General features: G+C 40.3%; 1 protein-coding gene across 5 annotated transcripts in view; it reads left to right on the top strand.

The window, feature by feature from the left end:
• The window catches only part of Hasp (Hig-anchoring scaffold protein), an 809,679-nt gene that overhangs the window by 691,242 nt on the left and 97,072 nt on the right, over positions 1 to 21,365 (top strand). For all 5 annotated transcript variants that reach the window (XM_070079939.1, XM_070079946.1, XM_070079933.1 and 2 more), the window contains 3 exons: positions 9,219 to 9,480; positions 13,155 to 13,281; positions 19,968 to 20,127. In XM_070079939.1, the coding sequence (XP_069936040.1) occupies positions 9,219 to 9,480; positions 13,155 to 13,281; positions 19,968 to 20,127 (549 nt within the window). The remainder of the gene's footprint in view (positions 1 to 9,218; positions 9,481 to 13,154; positions 13,282 to 19,967; positions 20,128 to 21,365) is intronic.

The following is a 21,365-nucleotide window of genomic DNA, read 5'->3' as shown; positions in this document are numbered from 1 at the left end:
AAGTATTACCGTCATGTCACTGGTAGTATTACCTTCATGTCACTGGTAGTATTACCGTCATGTCACTGGTAGTATTACCGCCATGTCACTGGTAGTATTACCTTCATATCACTGGTAGTATTACCGTCATGTCACTGGTAGTATTACCGCCATGTCACTGGTAGTATTACCTTCATATCACTGGTAGTATTACCGTCATGTCACTGGTAGTATTACCGTCATGCCACTGGTAGTATTACCTTCATGTCACTGGTAGTATTACCGTCATGTCACTGGTAGTATTACCGTCATGTCACTGGTAGTATTACCGTCATGTCACTGGTAGTATTACCTTCATGTCACTGGTAGTATTACCGTCATGTCACTGATAGTATTAGCTTCATGTCACTGGTAGTATTACCGACATGCCACTGGTAGTATTACCTTCATGTCACTGGTAGTATTACCGTCATGTCACTGGTAGTATTACCGTCATGCCACTGGTAGTATTACCTTCATGTCACTGGTAGTATTACCGTCATGTCACTGGTAGTATTATCTTCATTTCACTGGTAGTATTACCGTCATGTCACTGGTAGTATTACCGTTATGTCACTGGTAGTATTACCTTCATGTCACTGGTAGTATTACCGTCATGTCACTGGTATTATTACCGTCATGCCACTGGTAGTATTACCTTCATGTCACTGGTAGTATTACCGTCATGTCACTGGTAGTATTACCGTCATGCCACTGGTAGTATTACCTTCATGTCACTGGTAGTATTACCGTCATGTCACTGGTAGTATTATCTTCATGTCACTGGTAGTATTACCGTCATGTCACTGGTAGTATTACCGTTATGTCACTGGTAGTATTACCTTCATGTCACTGGTAGTATTACCGTTATGTCACTGGTAGTATTACCTTCATGTCACTGGTAGTATTACCGTTATGTCACTGGTAGTATTACCGTCATGTCACTGGTAGTATTACCGTCATGTCACTGGTAGTATTACCTTCATGTCACTGGTAGTATTACCGTCATGTCACTGGTAGTATTACCGTCATGTCACTGGTTGTATTACCGTTATGTCACTGGTAGTATTACCTTCATATCACTGGTAGTATTACCGTCATGTCACTGGTAGTATTACCGTCATGCCACTGGTAGTATTACCTTCATGTCACTGGTAGTATTACCGTCATGTCACTGGTAGTATTACCGTCATGCCACTGGTAGTATTACCTTCATGTCACTGGTAGTATTACCGTCATGTCACTGGTAGTATTATCTTCATGTCACTGGTAGTATTACCGTCATGTCACTGGTAGTATTACCGTTATGTCACTGGTAGTATTACCTTCATGTCACTGGTAGTATTACCGTTATGTCACTGGTAGTATTACCTTCATGTCACTGGTAGTATTACCGTCATGTCACTGGTAGTATTACCGTCATGTCACTGGTAGTATTACCTTCATGTCACTGGTAGTATTACCTTCATGTCACTGGTAGTATTACCTTCATGTCACTGGTAGTATTACCTTCATGTCACTGGTAGTATTACCGTCATGTCTCTGGTAGTATTACCGTCATGTCACTGGTAGTATTACCGTCATGTCACTGGTAGTATGACCGCCATGTCACTGGTAGTATTACCGTCATGTCACTGGTTGTATTACCGTCATGTCACTGGTAGCATTACCGTCATGTCACTGGTAGTATTACTGCCATGTCACTGGTAGTATTACCGTCATGTCACTGGTAGTATTAGCTTCACATCACTGGTAGTATTACCGTCATGTCACTGGTAGTATTACCTTTATGTCACTGGCAGTATTACCTTCATGTCACTGGCAGTATTACCTTCATGTCACTGGCAGTATTACCTTCATGTCACTGGTAGTATTACCTTCATGTCACTTGTAGTATTAACTTCATGTCACTGGTAGCATTACCTTCATGTCACTGGCAGTATTACCTTCATGTCTCTGGTAGTATTAGCTTCATGTCACTGGTAGTAGTACATTCATGTCACTGGTAGTATTGCCGTCATGTCACTAGTAGTATTACCTTCATGTCACTGGTAGTATTAGCTTCATGTCACTGGCAGTATTGCCGTCATGTCACTGGTAGTAGTACCGTCATGTCTCTGGTAGTATTACCTTCATGTCACTGGTAGTATTACCTTCATTTCACTGGTAGTATTACCGTCATGCCACTGGTAGTATTACCTTCATGTCACTGGTAGTATTACCGTCATGTCACTGGTAGTATTACCGTTATGTCACTGGTAGTATTACCTTCATGTCACTGGTAGTATTACCGTTATGTCACTGGTAGTATTACCTTCATGTCACTGGTAGTATTACCGTTATGTCACTGGTAGTATTACCTTCATGTCACTGGTAGTATTACCGTCATGTCACTGGTAGTATTACCGTCATGTCACTGGTAGTATTACCGTCATGTCACTGGTATTATTACCTTCATGTCACTGGTAGTATTACCGTCATGTCACTGGTAGTATTACCGTCATGTCACTGGTAGTATTACCGTTATGTCACTGGTAGTATTACCTTCATGTCACTGGTAGTATTACCGTCATATCACTGGTAGTATTACCGTCATGCCACTGGTAGTATTACCGTCATGCCACTGGTAGTATTACCTTCATGTCACTGGTAGTATTACCGTCATGTCACTGGTAGTATTATCTTCATGTCACTGGTAGTATTACCGTCATGTCATTGGTAGTATTACCGTTATGTCACTGGTAGTATTACCTTCATGTCACTGGTAGTATTACCGTCATGTCACTGGTAGTAATACCTTCATGTCACTGGCAGTATTACCTTCATGTCACTGGCAGTATTACCTTCATGTCACTGGTAGTATTACCTTCATGTCACTGGTAGTATTACCTTCATGTCACTTGTAGGATTAACTTCATGTCACTGGTAGCATTACCTTCATGTCACTGGCAGTATTACCTTCATGTCTGTGGTAGTATTTGCTTCATGTCACTGGTAGTAGTACCTTCATGTCACTGGTAGTATTGCCGTCATGTCACTAGTAGTATTACCTTCATGTCACTGGTAGTATTAGCTTCATGTCACTGGCAGTATTGCCGTCATGTCATTGGTAGTAGTACCGTCATGTCTCTGGTAGTATTACCTTCATGTCACTGGTAGTATTACCTGCATGTCACTGGTAGTATTACCTTCATGTCGCTGGCAGTATTACCGTCATGTCACTGGTAGTATTACCTTCATGTCACCGGTAGTATTACCTTCATGTCACTGGTAGTATTACCTTCATGTCACTGGTAGTATTACCGTCATGTCACTTGTGGTATTAGCTTCATATCACTGGCAGTATTACCGCCATGTCACTTGTGGTATTAGCTTCATGTCACTGGCAGTATTACCGTCATGTCACTTGTGGTATTAGCTTCATGTCACTGGCAGTATTACCTTCGTGTCACTGGTAGTATTAGCTTCATGTCACTGGTAGTATTACCTTCATGTCACTGGCAGTATTACCTTCATGTCACTGGTATTATTACCTTCATGTCACTGGCAGTATTACCGTCATGTCACCGGTTGTATTACCTTCATGTCACTGGCAGTATTACCGTCATGTCACTGGTAGTATTACCCCCATGTCACTGGTAGCATTACCGTCATGTCACTGGTAGTATTATCTTCATGTCACTGATAGTATTACCGTCATTTCACTGGTAGTATTACCGTCATGTCACTGGTAGTATTACCGTCATGTCACTGGTAGTATTACTGTCATGTCACTGGTAGTATTACCGTCATGTCACTGATAGTATTATTTTCATGTCACTGATAGTATTACCGTCATGTCACTGGTAGTATTACCGTCATGTCACTGGTAGTATTACCGTCATGTCACTGGTAGTATTACTGTCATGTCACTGGTAGTATTACCGTCATGTCACTGGTAGTATTAACTTCATATCACTGGTAGTATTTCCGTCATGTCACTGGTAGTATTACCTTCATGTCACTGGCAGTATTACCTTCATGTCACTGGTAGTATTACCTTCATGTCACTGGCAGTATTACCTTTATGTCACTGGTAGTATTTCCGTCATGTCACTGGTAGTATTACCGTCATGTCACTGGTAGTATTACCTTCATGTCACTGGTAGTATTACCTTCATGTCACTTGTAGTATTACCTTCATGTCACTGGCAGTATTACCTTCATGTCACTGGTAGTATTACCTTCATGTCACTGGCAGTATTACCTTCATGTCACTGGCAGTATTACCTTCATGTCACTGGTAGTATTACCTTCATGTCACTGGTAGTATTACCTTCATGTCACTGGTAGTATTAGCTTCATGTCACTGGCAGTATTACCTTCATGTCACTGGCAGTATTACCTTCATGTCACTTGTAGTATTACCTTCATGTCACTGGCAGTATTACCTTCATGTCACTGGTAGTATTACCTTCATGTCACTGGCAGTATTACCTTTATGTCACTGGTAGTATTACCTTCATGTCACTGGTAGTATTACCTTCATGTCACTGGTAGTATTACCTTCATGTCACTTATAGTATTACCTTCATGTCACTGGCAGTATTACCTTCATGTCACTGGTAGTATTACCTTCATGTCACTGGCAGTATTACCTTTATGTCACTGGTAGTATTACCTTCATGTCACTGGTAGTATTACCTTCATGTCACTGGTAGTATTAGCTTCATGTCACTGGTAGTATTACCTTCATGTCACTGGTAGTATTACCTTCATGTCACTGGTAGTATTAGCTTCATGTCATTGGTAGTATTACCTTCATGTCACTAGTAGTATTACCTTCATGTCACTGGTAGTATTAGCTCATGTCACTTGCAGTATTGCCGTCATGTCACTGGTAGTAGTACCGTCATGTCACTGGTAGTATTATCTTCATGTCACTGGTAGTATTACCTTTATGTCACTCGTAGTATTACCTTCATGTCACTGGTAGTATTACCGTCATGTCACTTTTAGTATTACGTTCATGTCACCGGTAGTATTACCTTCATGTCACTGGTAGTATTACCTTCATGTCACTGGTAGTATTACCGTCATGTCACTTGTGGTATTAGCTTCATGTCACTGGTAGTATTATCTTCATGTCACTGGTAGTATTACCGTCATATCACTTGTAGTATTAGCTTCATGTCACTGGTAGCATTACCTTCATGTCATTTGTAGTATTACCTTCATGTCACTGGTAGTATTACCGTCATGTCACTGGTAGTATTACCTTCATATCTCTGGTAGTATTACCGTCATGTCACTGGCAGTATTACCGTCATGTCACTGGTAATATTGCCTTCATGTCACTGGCAGTATTACCGTCATGTCACTGGTAGTATTACCGTCATGTCACTTGTGGTATTAGCTTCATGTCACTGGCAGTATTACCTTCGTGTCACTGGTAGTATTAGCTTCATGTCACTTGTAGTATTACCTTCATGTCACTGGCACTATTACCGCCATGTCACTGGTAGTATTACCTTCATGTCACTGGTAGTATTACCTTCATGTTACTGGGAGTATTACAGTCGTGTCACTGGTACAATTACCTTCATGTCACTGGTAGTATTAACTTCATGTCACTGGCAGTATTGCCGTCGTGTCACTGGTTGTATTACCTTCATGTCACTGGCAGTATTACCGTCATGTCACTGGTAGTATTACTGTCATGTCACTGGTAGTATTACCGTCATGTCACTGGTAGTATTAACTTCGTATCACTGGTAGTATTTCCGTCATGTCACTGGTAGTATTACCTTCATGTCACTGGCAGTATTACCTTCATGTCACTGGTAGTATTACCTTCATGTCACTGGCAGTATTACCTTTATGTCACTGGTAGTATTTCCGTCATGTCACTGGTAGTATTACCGTCATGTCACTGGTAGTATTACCTTCATGTCACTGGTAGTATTACCTTCATGTCACTTGTAGTATTACCTTCATGTCACTGGCAGTATTACCTTCATGTCACTGGTAGTATTACCTTCATGTCACTGGCAGTATTACCTTCATGTCACTGGCAGTATTACCTTCATGTCACTGGTAGTATTACCTTCATGTCACTGGTAGTATTACCTTCATGTCACTGGTAGTATTAGCTTCATGTCACTGGCAGTATTACCTTCATGTCACTGGCAGTATTACCTTCATGTCACTTGTAGTATTACCTTCATGTCACTGGCAGTATTACCTTCATGTCACTGGTAGTATTACCTTCATGTCACTGGCAGTATTACCTTTATGTCACTGGTAGTATTACCTTCATGTCACTGGTAGTATTACCTTCATGTCACTGGTAGTATTACCTTCATGTCACTTATAGTATTACCTTCATGTCACTGGCAGTATTACCTTCATGTCACTGGTAGTATTACCTTCATGTCACTGGCAGTATTACCTTTATGTCACTGGTAGTATTACCTTCATGTCACTGGTAGTATTACCTTCATGTCACTGGTAGTATTAGCTTCATGTCACTGGTAGTATTACCTTCATGTCACTGGTAGTATTACCTTCATGTCACTGGTAGTATTAGCTTCATGTCACTGGTAGTATTACCTTCATGTCACTAGTAGTATTACCTTCATGTCACTGGTAGTATTAGCTCATGTCACTTGCAGTATTGCCGTCATGTCACTGGTAGTAGTACCGTCATGTCACTGGTAGTATTATCTTCATGTCACTGGTAGTATTACCTTTATGTCACTCGTTGTATTACCTTCATGTCACTGGTAGTATTACCGTCATGTCACTTTTAGTATTACGTTCATGTCACCGGTAGTATTACCTTCATGTCACTGGTAGTATTACCTTCATGTCACTGGTAGTATTACCGTCATGTCACTTGTGGTATTAGCTTCATGTCACTGGTAGTATTATCTTCATGTCACTGGTAGTATTACCGTCATATCACTTGTAGTATTAGCTTCATGTCACTGGTAGCGTTACCTTCATGTCATTTGTAGTATTACCTTCATGTCACTGGTAGTATTACCGTCATGTCACTGGTAGTATTACCTTCATATCTCTGGTAGTATTACCGTCATGTCACTGGCAGTATTACCGTCATGTCACTGGTAATATTGCCTTCATGTCACTGGCAGTATTACCGTCATGTCACTGGTAGTATTACCGTCATGTCACTTGTGGTATTAGCTTCATGTCACTGGCAGTATTACCTTCGTGTCACTGGTAGTATTAGCTTCATGTCACTTGTAGTATTACCTTCATGTCACTGGCACTATTACCGCCATGTCACTGGTAGTATTACCTTCATGTCACTGGTAGTATTACCTTCATGTTACTGGGAGTATTACAGTCGTGTCACTGGTACAATTACCTTCATGTCACTGGTAGTATTAACTTCATGTCACTGGCAGTATTGCCGTCGTGTCACTGGTTGTATTACCTTCATGTCACTGGCAGTATTACCGCCATGTCACTGGTAGTATTACCTTCATGTCACTGGCAGTATTACCTTCATGTTACTGGGAGTATTACCGTCGTGTCACTGGTACAATTACCTTCATGTCACTGGTAGTATTACCTTCATATCACTGGCAGTATTACCGTCGTCACTGGTAGTATTACCTTCATGTGACTGGTAGTATTACCGTCATGTCCCTGGTAGTATTACCGTCATGTCACTTGTGGTATTAGCTTCATGTCACTGGCAGTATTACCGTCATGTCACTTGTAGTATTAGCTTCATGTCACTGGTAGTCTTACCGTCATGTCACTGGTAGTATTACCGTCATGTCGCTTGTGGTATTAGCTTCATGTCACTGGCAGTTTTACCGTCATGTCACTGGCAGTATTACCGTCATGTCACTGGTAGTATTACCTTCATGTCACTGGCAGTATTACCGTCATGTCACTGGTAGTATTACCTTCATGTCACTGGTAGTCTTACCGTCATGTCACTGGTAGTATTACCGTCATGTCGCTTGTGGTATTAGCTTCATGTCACTGGCAGTTTTACCGTCATGTCACTTGTGGTATTAGCTTCATGTCACTGGCAGTATTACCGTCATGTCACTGGTAGTATTACCTTCATGTCACTGGTAGTCTTACCGTCATGTCACTGGCAGTTTTACCGTCATGTCACTTGTGGTATTAGCTTCATGTCACTGGCAGTTTTCCGTCATGTCACTTGTGGTATTAGCTTCATGTCACTGGCAGTTTTACCGTCATGTCACTTGTGGTATTAGCTTCATGTCACTGGCAGTATTACCGTCATGTCACTTGTGGTATTAGCTTCATGTCACTGGCAGTTTTACCGTCATGTCACTTGTGGTATTAGCTTCATGTCACTGGCAGTTTTACCGTCATGTCACTTGTGGTATTAGCTTCATGTCACTGGCAGTTTTACCGTCATGTCACTTGTGGTATTAGCTTCATGTCACTGGCAGTTTTACCGTCATGTCACTTGTGGTATTAGCTTCATGTCACTGGCAGTATTACCGTCATGTCACTGGTAGTATTACCTTCATGTCACTGGTAGTATTACCGTCATGTCACTGGTAGTATTACCGTCATGTCGTTTGTGGTATTAGCTTCATGTCACTGGCAGTTTTACCGTCATGTCACTTGTGGTATTAGCTTCATGTCACTTCTGGTTGAGCAAAATCTTTTCCGTAAAGAGACAAATGCAGAATAATACTATCCCTTATTGATAACGTTTCGCCCACACGGCGAGGTTCATCAAATCACCTGATAAATTCCACTGTGTGGGCGAAACGGTGTCAATATACGATCGTTTTATACCGCAACTGCCTCTTTTTTCCCCAATATATTGGGAGTGTGTTGTATTTGTCTTCACTGGATACCTCTGGTAATGTTGGGTTCTGAACCTTTAAATTATTCTCCATTCAAGAGTGGAAGGACCTCGAGAGTTGTGTAAGGCTCTTGTTCCAGGGAACTGAAGCTCCTCTCCCTAATTAGATTCGATCCTGATTATCTTACGTTCCCCAAGCGCTGAATGAGAAAAAGAGAGAGAGAGAGAGAGAGAGAGACAGACAGACAGACAGACAGACAGACAGACAGACAGACAGACGGACAGAAACAGAGAGAGAATATTTGTTAAGTGGTGGGGGAGGGCTTGGAGATGTTTTGCTGCTGAGATAAACTCTCCTAGGTGAGTACTCACCTACTTCCTCCTCGCACAGGTTCCCGGATGGCACCACTGTCACCTTCAACTGCAAAACCAACAACATCGGTGTGAAGACCAGCTGGGACATGACGTGTGTGGATGGTTCATGGCAGGGGCTGCGACCCCCCACCACCTGCGAGGCAGAGGGCGCCGACGAGGAAGAGAACTACGGCAACAAGTCTTGTACATGGAGAAAGTCTGAACCCAATGTTGTCACCTTCTACAACGACCAGGAAATTACCGAAGAGGTGGTGGACTTCGAACCCGGGGCGGAGCTGGTGAGTGAGGGGGGATGGTGGTGGACTTCGAACCCGGGGCGGAGCTGGTGAGTGGGGGGGGGATGTAATGGAGATCATAATGAAGAAGGGAATAACGAATGCTGTCTGTTGATCTGATGAAATGGAAGAGGAATAGCTAGTGAGAAAGGAAATATATGTGAGTTTAGTAAGTGGGATGTGGTTAGTGAGGTGTTGTGAGAGTGTGATGAACAATGATGGTGTGATGAACAGTGATGGTGTGGGATGTGTTTAGTGAGGTATTGTGAGAGTGTGATGAACAGTGATGGTGTGATGAACAGTGATAGTGTGATGAACAGTGATGGTGTGATTAACAGTGATGGTGTGATGAACAGTGATGGTGTGATTAACAGTGATGGTGTGATGAACAGTGATGGTGTGATGAACAGTGATGGTGTGATGAACAGTAAGTAAATAAGTAAGTAAGTTTATTCAGGTATACACAAATACAGTTACATAGAATTATCATACATAGCAGCATATGTGTAGAGAACCTGGGATAACCCAAAAAAGTCAGACAGAGTGACTTATTTCCATTGGGGTCCTTTTACCTTATTAATATAATATAAAGGTTATAATATTTTCTTATTATTCTATAATGAAGATAACATCTTATTATCATACTAAAAAGACTATCTACTACACGAGGGTCATTAAGACTATCTACAACACGAGGGTCATTACTAGGAATAAGGTAAAATTTACACGCATGTTAGTTAAAAAAATAGAAAATCATTCCCCTCCCTTTCTGTAGCTACATTCATCAGACACTTTTTGGCACTCTTCTTGAACTGGTTCATGCTATGACTGGCTTTGACATGTGCAGGCAGTCTGTTCCATTTCTTTATTGCTGTACAATAAAAGGTGTTTGAAGCCTGGCCAATGACTGTGGCTACTACAAAGTTGTGCTATCTCCCCCTAGTACTATGATTGCTTTGGTTCCCAACCTTGACAAAATTGTCAGAAAGATATTCTGGACACTGTTTGTGAGCAATTTTATAAACATGATTTAGCTTCAGTTGTTTTACTCTGTCTTCAACATTCAGCATATCCAACTGCTGTAATTCATCCTGGCCTACATGTTCTCTTGGTCCCAGCCCCAGGATGAATCTTACGATTTTGTTCTGGGTGATTTGCAGTCCATCTTTCAGTTTTTTTTTTTTTTTGGCAAGGCAGAGAACCATGAAGAGCAAGCGTAATCCATATGGCATTGTATAAGGGCTAGACATAGGGTCCTGCGAGCCTCAGTAGGTAGACACTGTGCTTGTCTATACAGGAACTTCAGTCTGGCATTCGCTTTCTTTACTACACTGTTCCCTATCAATTCTCCTGACATGCATGGGTCAAAGGGGATTCCCAGATATTTTACTGATGAAACCAAAGTGATGGGCTCCCCATTACACTGGACATTAAAATTATTTACCCTTCTCAGTTTGTTTCGTGCCAAAGAGAATGGCTTCAGTTTTCCCGAGGTGTAATGATAGTTTGCCGTCTACTAACCATTTGCTGCAGGACTCCAGTTCCAGTGTTAAAACATTAGCTATATCTTGTGGGTCTTTACCTGACACTAACAGGGCACTGTCATCTGCATACAATAGGAGTTTGCACTTGACACTGATAGGCATGTCATTGACATAACAAGAATAATAAGTGACCCAGAATACTACCTTGGGGAACTCCACATGCTATCGGCAGGGGTTCTGATTCCGTTTTGTTGATTTTGACAATTTGTTTCCTGTTGCTAAGGTAGGACTTAAACCAGTCTACAGAACCTATACCGATAGCTTGAAGTTTCTTACATAATATATTGTGGTTGACAGTATCGAAGGCCTTTTGCAGGTCTAAGGTTACCATACCTATGAGGTTCCCCTTTGACATTTCAGTTCTCAGGTAATCCATCAGATTAATTAAGGAGGTGTCGGTTGAGTAAGATCTTCTAAAGCCCGATTGATAGCTGTGGAGAATGTTGTTGTCATTAAGGTACTTAACTACTTGAGAGTACACCGCCCTCTCTAGAATTTTGGATATTATACTGAGTATACTAACAGGCCTATAGTTGCTGACATCAGACCTATTATTTTTCTTGAAGATAGGAGTAACTCTGGCCTCCTTGAACCCCTCCGGTACGGTGTTAGTGGTGATTGATAGATTTATTATGTGAGCAATAGGGATTGACAGTTCAGAAGCACCATCTTTTAGGAACTTAGACGGGATGTTATCAGGACCTGTGCTCTTAGTTGGGTTTAACCTGCTTAGTTCTTTTTGAATAAAGTCATGAGATACACTTACTAGTTGACAACTGTTTGGGGTTACCCCTTTATTGGTATAGTATGTTTGAAACTTATCAGAGTCTGTGTTAAAGATATTTGATGCAGCTGGTAGTTTACTTACTAGTGTTGATGCAACAGATGTGTAGTAGGAATTAGAGCAATTTGCCACCTTAGATGTTTCGTGGCATACTTCATTATCGATAGTGAGTACTATGTTAGACCTATCTACTGGCTTATGGCTATACCCCAACTGTTTTAGTTGTTGCCAGAGCTTTCTGGGGTTATGCTTATACTCTTCAATTTTTGAGCAGTAGTGCTTTGCCTTTGCTCCTTTTATAAGTCTCTGTACTCTGTTCCTCACCCTTTGGAATTCATTTAGTGCTGCAATATCCTGTCTGTTTGCTTTAAATCTTTTTAGCAGCTGGTCTCTGAATTTCATATTATCTAATATCTCAGTAGTCATCCAGGGTTCAGTTCTTCGTTTAATCCTAACCTCTTTAACTGGTGCAATATTATCAAGGATGGTAGTGCAACTTGTTATCTCTGTCCAGTCACAATTGTGTAGCCTATTTACCAGTGTTTCTTTACTGTAGTTTCTAGTTGACCTCATTTTTATTGTCCTGTGCAGGCCTATCCTATCTCTAGTGATTTTCCTGATGCAGTAAATGATGAAATGATCACTAAGACCTGTGGTAATGACGCCTGACTGACTAATGCTCTCAGCGCGGTTACAAAGTATGTGATCATTTAGGGTGGCTGAGAACTGTGTGATCCGGGTTGGTGTATTAATTAGTTGTGTGTAACTTTTTAAACCTAGAATTTGCTTATACCTTTTGCATAGCCCGTTATTTTGCTGCTGAAAACAGATATTGAAATCGCCCAGTATTATTGTCTCGCAATTGTTTTCATGTCCGGACAATACTCTGGAAAAGTCTTCTAAGAACTGATCCTGGGTGGGAGGACGGTGTGGGATGAGCAATGTTAACAAGAGCTATTATAGTTGTATTGTTCTCTCTTTCAAGTATTTTTCATCCTCTAAGCAGAGTTACTTAAATAAACCCTAACACTTTTATCTACTGCAACATCATTCTTGCAATGCTTTTCAGTAAGGGAGAGTGACACAAGTGATGAGATGGAGAGGAACACAAGTAATGAGATGGAGAGGAACACAAGTAATGAGATGGAGAGGAACACAAATAATGAGATGGACAGGAACACAAGTAATGAGATGGACAGGAACACAAGTAACGAGATGGAGAGGAACACAAGTATTAAGAGGGAGAGAAACATCACCAGGCTCCTCCGATGTAATTTTCTCTCAGTTTTCCCTTCGTAGCAGTGTTGCGGTTGCTTGTCTACAACAACGCGTGTTCCTTCCTCCCACAGGTGTCGCGGTGTGTGGATATCGGGAAGTACGCGTTGATGGGCTCCACCAGCCGCCGCTGTGTAGACGGTGTCTGGAGCGGGGAGAAGCCAGTGTGTTTTGGTCTGAACCAAGAGAATAACTATTCTTGTACGTCTGCTCACAGTATACATATATATATATATATATATATATATATATATATATATATATATATATATATATATATATATATATATATATATATATATATATATATATATATATATATATATATATATATATATATATATATATATATATATATATATGTATATATACGTATATTGCTTTTGTCAGAACAAAAAATATGTATATGGGAGCAAATCTGAATAAATATTATTTCACAGGCACTGTAAGATCCATAAGATTTTGGTACTCAACAGGGAATGTAATGATAGTAATAATAATAATAATAATAATAATGATAATAATAATAATAATAATAATAATAATAATAATAATAATAATAATAATAATAATAATAATAATAACAATAATAATAATAATAATAAATATATAAATAAATAAATAATGTAACTTTATCTACTGGTAAGAGCAGTTATGCTTATGGTGTCCCGTCATCAGAGTTTAATTATGTCCGCTCTTTCAGATCTTCTTTTGATGTCCAGAGGTTCAGTTCAATCATTAATGTTTTCCTCATAGCTCATTTTTCCCAGACAGAGGACTAGTCTTGTTGCAAACTTGTGAAATTTAGGAGTTTTTAACAATCTTGACCAGCTGTGTGTGTGTGTGTGTGTGTGTGTGTGTGTGTGTGTGTGTGTGTGTGTGTGTGTGTGTGCTTTGCATACTCTTAATGAATCTTCTAAGTAATTTCCTGGAAGTAATTACCTTCTTGTAATTACAAGAGCAGTGCTGCTAACATCTTGGTATTCCTGCTTATCATATATTTTTACTAAGTACTGGCTGTAGCACTTACTCAGTACTGGCTGTAGCACTTACTCAGTACTGGCTGTAGCACTTACTCAGTACTGGCTGTAGCACTTACTCAGTACTGGCTGTAGCACTTACTAAGTACTGGCTGTAGCACTTACTAAGTACTGGCTGTAGCACTTACTCAGTACTGGCTGTAGCACTTACTCAGTACTGGCTGTAGCACTTACTCAGTACTGGCTGTAGCACTTACTCAGTACTGGCTGTAGCACTTACTAAGTACTGGCTGTAGCACTTACTAAGTACTGGCTGTAGCACTTACTAAGTACTGACAGTAGCACTTACTCAGTACTGGCTGTAGCACTTACTAAGTACTGGCTGTAGCACTTACTCAGTACTGGCTGTAGCACTTACTAAGTACTGGCTGTAGCACTTACTAAGTACTGGCTGTAGCACTTACTAAGTACTGACAGTAGCACTTACTCAGTACTGGCTGTAGCACTTACTAAGTACTGGCTGTAGCACTTACTCAGTACTGGCTGTAGCACTTACTAAGTACTGGCTGTAGCACTTACTAAGTACTGACTGTAGCACTTACTAAGTACTGACTGTAGCACTTAGTACTGGCTGTAGCACTTACTCAGTACTGGCTGTAGCACTTACTAAGTACTGGCTGTAGCACTTACTCAGTACTGGCTGTAGCACTTACTAAGTACTGACTGTAGCACTTATTTAGTACTGGCTGTAGCACTTACTAAGTACTGATTGTAGCACTTACTAAGTACTGGCTGTAGCACTTACTAAGTACTGACTGTAGCACTTACTAAGTACTGGCTGTAGCACTTACTCAGTACTGGCTGTAGCACTTACTAAGTACTGACTGTAGCACTTACTAAGTACTGACTGTAGCACTTACTCAGTACTGGCTGTAGCACTTACTAAGTACTGGCTGTAGCACTTACTCAGTACTGGCTGTAGCACTTACTAAGTACTGACTGTAGCACTTACTCAGTACTGGCTGTAGCACTTACTAAGTACTGGCTGTAGCACTTACTCAGTACTGGATGTAGCACTTACTAAGCACTGGCTGTAGCACTTACTAAGTACTGGCTGCAGCACTTACTCAGTACTGGCTGTAGCACTTACTAAGTACTGGCTGTAGCACTTACTCAGTACTGGCTGTAACACTTACTAAGTACTGGCTGTAGCAATTACTAAGTTCTGGCTGCAGCACTTACTAAGCACTTTCTGTAGCACTTACTAAGTACTGGCTATAGCACTTACTAAACACTGGCTGTGGCACTTACTCAGTGCTGGCTGTAGCATTTACTAAGCACTGGCTGTAGCACTTATCAAGTACTGGCTGTAGCACTTACTCAGTACTGGCTGTAGCACTTACTCAGTACTGGCTGTAGCACTTACTAAGTACTGGTTGCAGCACTTACTCAGTACTGACTGTAGCACTTACTAAGTACTGGCTGTAGCACTTACTAAGTACTGGCTGTAGCACTTACTAAGTACTGGCTGTAGCACTTACTAAGTACTGGCTGTAGCACTTACTAAGTACTGGCTGAAGCACTTACTCAGTACTGGCTGTAGCACTTACTAAGTACTGGCTGTAGCACTTACTAAGTACTGGCTGTAGCACTTACTCAGTACTGGCTGTAGCACTTACTAAGTACTGGCTGTAGCACTTACTCAGTACTGGCTGTAGCACTTACTAGTACTGGCTGTAGCACTTACTAAGTACTGGCTGTAGCACTTACTAAGTACTGGCTGCAGCACTTACTAAGTACTGGCTGTAGCACTTACTCAGTACTGGCTGTAGCACTTACTCAAAACTGGCTGTAGCACTTACTCAGTACTGACTGTAGCACTTACTAAGTACTGGCTGTAGCACTTACTAAGTACTGGCTGTAGCACTTACTCAGTACTGACTGTAGCACTTACTAAGTACTGGCTGTAGCACTTACTCAGTACTGACTGTAGCACTTACTAAGTACTGGCTGTAGCACTTACTCAGTACTGGCTGTAGCACTTGCTAAGGACTCGTTGTAGCTCTTACTAAGCACTGGCTGTAGCACTTACTAAGGACTGGCTGTAGTACTTACTAAGCACTGGCTGTATCACTTACTAAGTACTGACTGTAGCGCTTACTAAGTACTGGCTGTAGCATTTACTATGCACTGGCTGTAGCACTTACTAAGTACTGGCTGTAGCACTTACTCAGTACTGACTGTAGCACTTACTAAGTACTGACTGTAGCACTTACTCAGTACTGACTGTAGCACTTACTAAGTACTGGCTGTAGCACTTACTAAGGACTCGTTGTAGCTCTTACTAAGCACTGGCTGTAGCACTTACTCAGTACTGGCTGTAGCACTTACTAAGTTTTGGCTGTAGCACTTATTCAGTACTGGCTGTAGCACTTGCTAAGGACTCGTTGTAGCTCTTACTAAGCACTGGCTGTAGCACTTACTCAGTACTGACTGTAGCACTTACTCAGTACTGGCTGTAACACTTACTCAGTACTAACTGCTGCAGTTAGCACTGGCTGTAGCACTTAGTACCGACTGCAACATTTGGCACTGGCTATAGCACTTAGCACTGATTGTAGCACTTACTCAGTACCGACTGCAGCACTTAGCACTGGCTACAGCACTTAGCACTGGCTGTAGCACTTAGCACTGGCTGTAGCACTTACTCAGTACTGACTGCTGTAGTTAGCACTGGCTGTAGCACTTAACACTGGCTGTAGCACTTACTCATTACCGACTGCAGCACTTAGCACTGGCTATAGCACTTAGCACTGGCTGTAGCACTTGCTCAGTACCGACTGTAGCACTTAGCACTGGCTATAGCACTTAGCACTGGCTGTAGCACTTACTCAGTACCGACTGTAGCACTTAGCACTGGCTATAGCACTTAGCACTGGCTTTAGCACTTACTCAGTACCGACTGCAGCACTTAGCACTGGCTATAGCACTTAGCACTGGCTGTAGCACCTAGCACTGGCTATAGCACTTAACACTGGCTGTAGCACTTAACACTGGCTGTAGCACTTACTCAGTACCGACTGTAGCACTTAGCACTGGCTATAGCACTTAGCACTGGCTTTAGCACTTACTCAGTACCGACTGCAGCACTTAGCACTGGCTATAGCACTTAGCCCTGGCTGTAGCACTTAGCCCTGGCTGTAGCACTTAGCCCTGGCTGTAGCACTTATTTTCTATATAAATGACACAGTTTGTCTCACTAAGTTTTCGAGAATAACGATCTTCCTATCATTCATTTATCATAATTTACCATTGTGGTTCTTCGTCAATGTTTAACATATTAAGGCAAATTTTAATGGTCATTTTCGTGATTTTCATGGTTCCTTTTTATCATGTTAATAAATATATCATTACGTTTTTGTCAACTTCTAAGATTTAAGCTACAGTTCTTCTGTAGACTTGTTCTCTCTTATTCACACATTATTTCCAATAGAACAGGAATTTCTAAATGTGTTTAGAAAGTTTTGTTAGAAACGTTTTAAATATTTCAAATAAATAAATTTAATAGTGATGGTGTGTTGCCGTCACTTGTTTTGATTCTTTAATATGGTGGAGCATAAAAATTATTACATTTGGGCAATATTTTTGACTTTGTACCATTCTAGTCTCATAGTCTACATAATCTTCTTCTATATAATCAAGAGTCTTAATTGCACAAATTATTATTCATGTTTAGTGCCACATTTCATTTATGATTCTGTTATTATATTACGTAGTCCTATATTAAGCTTATCAAATTCTTCTGTCTGTAAAATATTGTTATCATTAGATTCCACTCATTAACTATCATAAATTCTAACTTGTGTTCTGGATCGTGATTTTTGGAATAATTTGTAGTGGCACTGTTACCAGTATTGCCAGATTCCTTCCACCTTCTCTCATGTCTTCACACTGAGTAGATTCTCCTCTAATTTTGCCTCATTCAGTATGTCTGTCTTAATGGTTTCTGTTAGATAAATTAGCGGTGGCTCATAACATGACTTAAGACCCGCGTCAGGAAGCACTTGTCCTGTTTCCTGAAGAATCTTACCTAACTTCACCTATATCAGGTTTCTCGTTAGTAATGTCTCTTAGCTCAAGACTTCTTGATATTCCTCCCTCGATATTTGTATATAAAAAAAATCGTTGATATGTTTGTCTCACCAAGTCTCTGTTGTAAATGGTTCACAGGACTGACAAGTTGATAAATTAGACACATATGCAACACTTGGGTATCTCCACTGAGGAAACGTTTCGCTACACAGTGGCTTCATCAGTCCAATACAATGAAGAATGGTGAAGATCAGAAGGAGTTTGAAGTAATCAGTCCCCCAGTCTTGAAATAACTGATACACTAATCACATTGAATCCAAGCCAAGGGACTGATTTCTTCAAACTCCTTCTGATCTTCACCATTCTTCTTTGTAATGGACTGATGAAGTCACTGTATGGCTAAACGTTTCCCCAATAAAGATACCCAAGTGTTGGCCATGTGTCTAACATACACACTTTACTATCTTCATTTCCATGAGAAATCACTGTGTAGGCTGATATGGCCCTCTTACTCAAAAACAAAAAAATAAATTTTCTTCTCTACTTATATCATTAAATAGCATCTTAAGATTACATATATCACTTTTATCACGAATTCCTTTAACAGGTCTTGCCAAATAAATTTTATAACCTTTCAGTTTTTTTCGTCTCTAAACTTTTGAAGTAGTTTTTTCCTTATACTTTACATGAATGATTTTTATCATAGTAACATGTCTCTATTTTTCTTGATTTTGTTTTTTTTACCATAGTTGAAAATATTAACTTTTTTTTCTTCTTTTTTCCCTGTAATTACTTAGAATTATTTTCAGCTTCCGGCTTTATTTCAAGACTAATGTTACCCATAGTTTTTATATCTTTGACGATTTATTTGTAATTTCTTTAGTTAATGTATCATAATTATCTCCAATTTTGGTTTGTTTTCCTTCAAGTCCTTTCATATCCATTATCTATTGTTTCCGATATTCCATTAGTTCATTTCCTTTCTGGCAGTTATTTTTACTGCAGTCTAGTTACACTTAATTAAGGTATTACCACTCCTGGCCTTTCCCTTCTGCTCCACTCTCCTGCCAGATCCTCCTTACTCATCTACCAATCTGTCTCATGTCTTCTCTTACTCTCTTTCTCTCTCTGTCTCTCTGTCTCTCTCTCTTATTATTTTCAGGTGTCTGTATAAGCAAATTTTATAGACAAACTAAATTTAATATGTAAGGCTTCCTGTGTCCCTAAGTGAGCTGGGAAGGTAGTCCGTCCCTCTCCCACAAGGAACTGAAGATATCCTTCTCTTTCTTGAATCAAAGGCAATTACCTCGTTTTTAACATTTATCCTACTACTACTACTTCTATTACTATAATAATAATAATAATAATAACAATAATAATAATAATAACAATAATAATAATAATAATAATAATAATAATAATAATAATAATAATAATTAATATTAGTAAGAATTATAACTAATACTACTACTACACTACTACTACTACTACTACTACTACTACTAATAATAATAATAATAATAATAATAATAATAATAATAATAATAATAATAATAATAATAATAATAATAATAATAACAATAATAATAATAACAATAATAATAATAATAATAATAATAATAATAATAATAATAATAATAATAATAATAATAATAATAATAATAATAATAATAATAATAATAATAATTAATATTAGTAAGAATTATAACTAATACTACTACTACTACACTACTACTACTACTACTACTACTACTAATAATAATAATAATAATAATAATAATAATAATAATAATAATAATAATAATAATCCTGCAGTGGACAAGCCGCCAACCATCCTCTTCCGCAACGAGCATGGACCCATGGCCCAGAGTAACGACGGTAAGCTGGTGGTGTATCCGGGTACAGTATTACACCTCGAGTGCCTCTTCATGAGACGTCATGGTACACCCAAGTGGAACGTCTCTCTCGCCAGTTCGTAAGTCCTACAAAAGCACACTCTTGCCTCCACTGTTTATCCTTGTATCTTTTCCTGAGTAATTCAGTACTGATGACGATCTCATACAAGATCGAATAATGCTTTTGTCTACATATAAGTTTCCTCCAGCCATGTATAAGTGTTCACAGACACGCACACACACACACACACACACTCACACACACACACACACACACACACACACACACACACACACACACACACACACACACACACACACACACACACACACACACACACACACACACACACACACACACACACACACACTCACACACACACACACACACACACACACACACACACACACACACACACACACACACACACACACACACACACACACACACACACACACACACACACACACACACACACACACACACACCCACACACACACACACACACACTCACACACACACACAGTGTGGACAGTGGGACAGAGAACTGGCAGGGAAACCAGTTAATGAGATGATGGAATATGTAGCAATAAAATGCAAGGAGGCTGAGGAGAGGTTTGTACCCAAGGGTAACAGGAGTAATGAAAAAGCCAGGATGAGCCCATGGTTTACCCAAAGGTGCAGGGAGGCAAAAACCAAGTGTGCTAGGGAATGGAAGAAATATAGAAGGCAAAGGACCCAGGAGAATAAGGAGAACAGTCGTAGAGCCAGAAATGAATATGCACAGATAAGAAGGGAGGCCCAAAGACAATATGAAAATGACATAGCAGCGAAAGCCAAATCTGACCCGAAACTGTTGTACAGCCACATCAGGAGGAAAACAACAGTCAAGGACCAGGTAATCAGGCTAAGGAAGGAAGGAGGAGAGACAACAGGAAATGACCGGGAAGTATGTGAAGAACTCAACAAGAGATTCAAAGAAGTGTTCACAGAGGAGACAGAAGGGACTCCAGAAAGACGGAGAGGTGGGGCACACCACCAAGTGCTGGACACAGTGCACACAACCGAGGAAGAAGTGAAGAGGCTTCTGAGTGAGCTAGATACCTCAAAGGCAATGGGGCCAGATAACATCTCCCCATGGGTATTGAGAGAGGGAGCAGAGGCGCTATGTGTACCCCTAACAACAATATTCAATACATCTATCGAAACAGGGAGATTGCCTGAGGCATGGAAGACAGCAAATGTAGTCCCAATCTTTAAAAAAGGAGACAGACATGAAGCATTAAACTACAGACCAGTGTCACTGACATGTATAGT

Source organism: Cherax quadricarinatus, chromosome 6, assembly GCF_038502225.1.
Source record: "Cherax quadricarinatus isolate ZL_2023a chromosome 6, ASM3850222v1, whole genome shotgun sequence".
NCBI classification, from domain to species: Eukaryota; Metazoa; Arthropoda; class Malacostraca; order Decapoda; family Parastacidae; genus Cherax; species Cherax quadricarinatus.
Note: the sequence above shows the minus strand (reverse complement) of the source record. Positions and strands in the feature narration are given on the sequence as shown.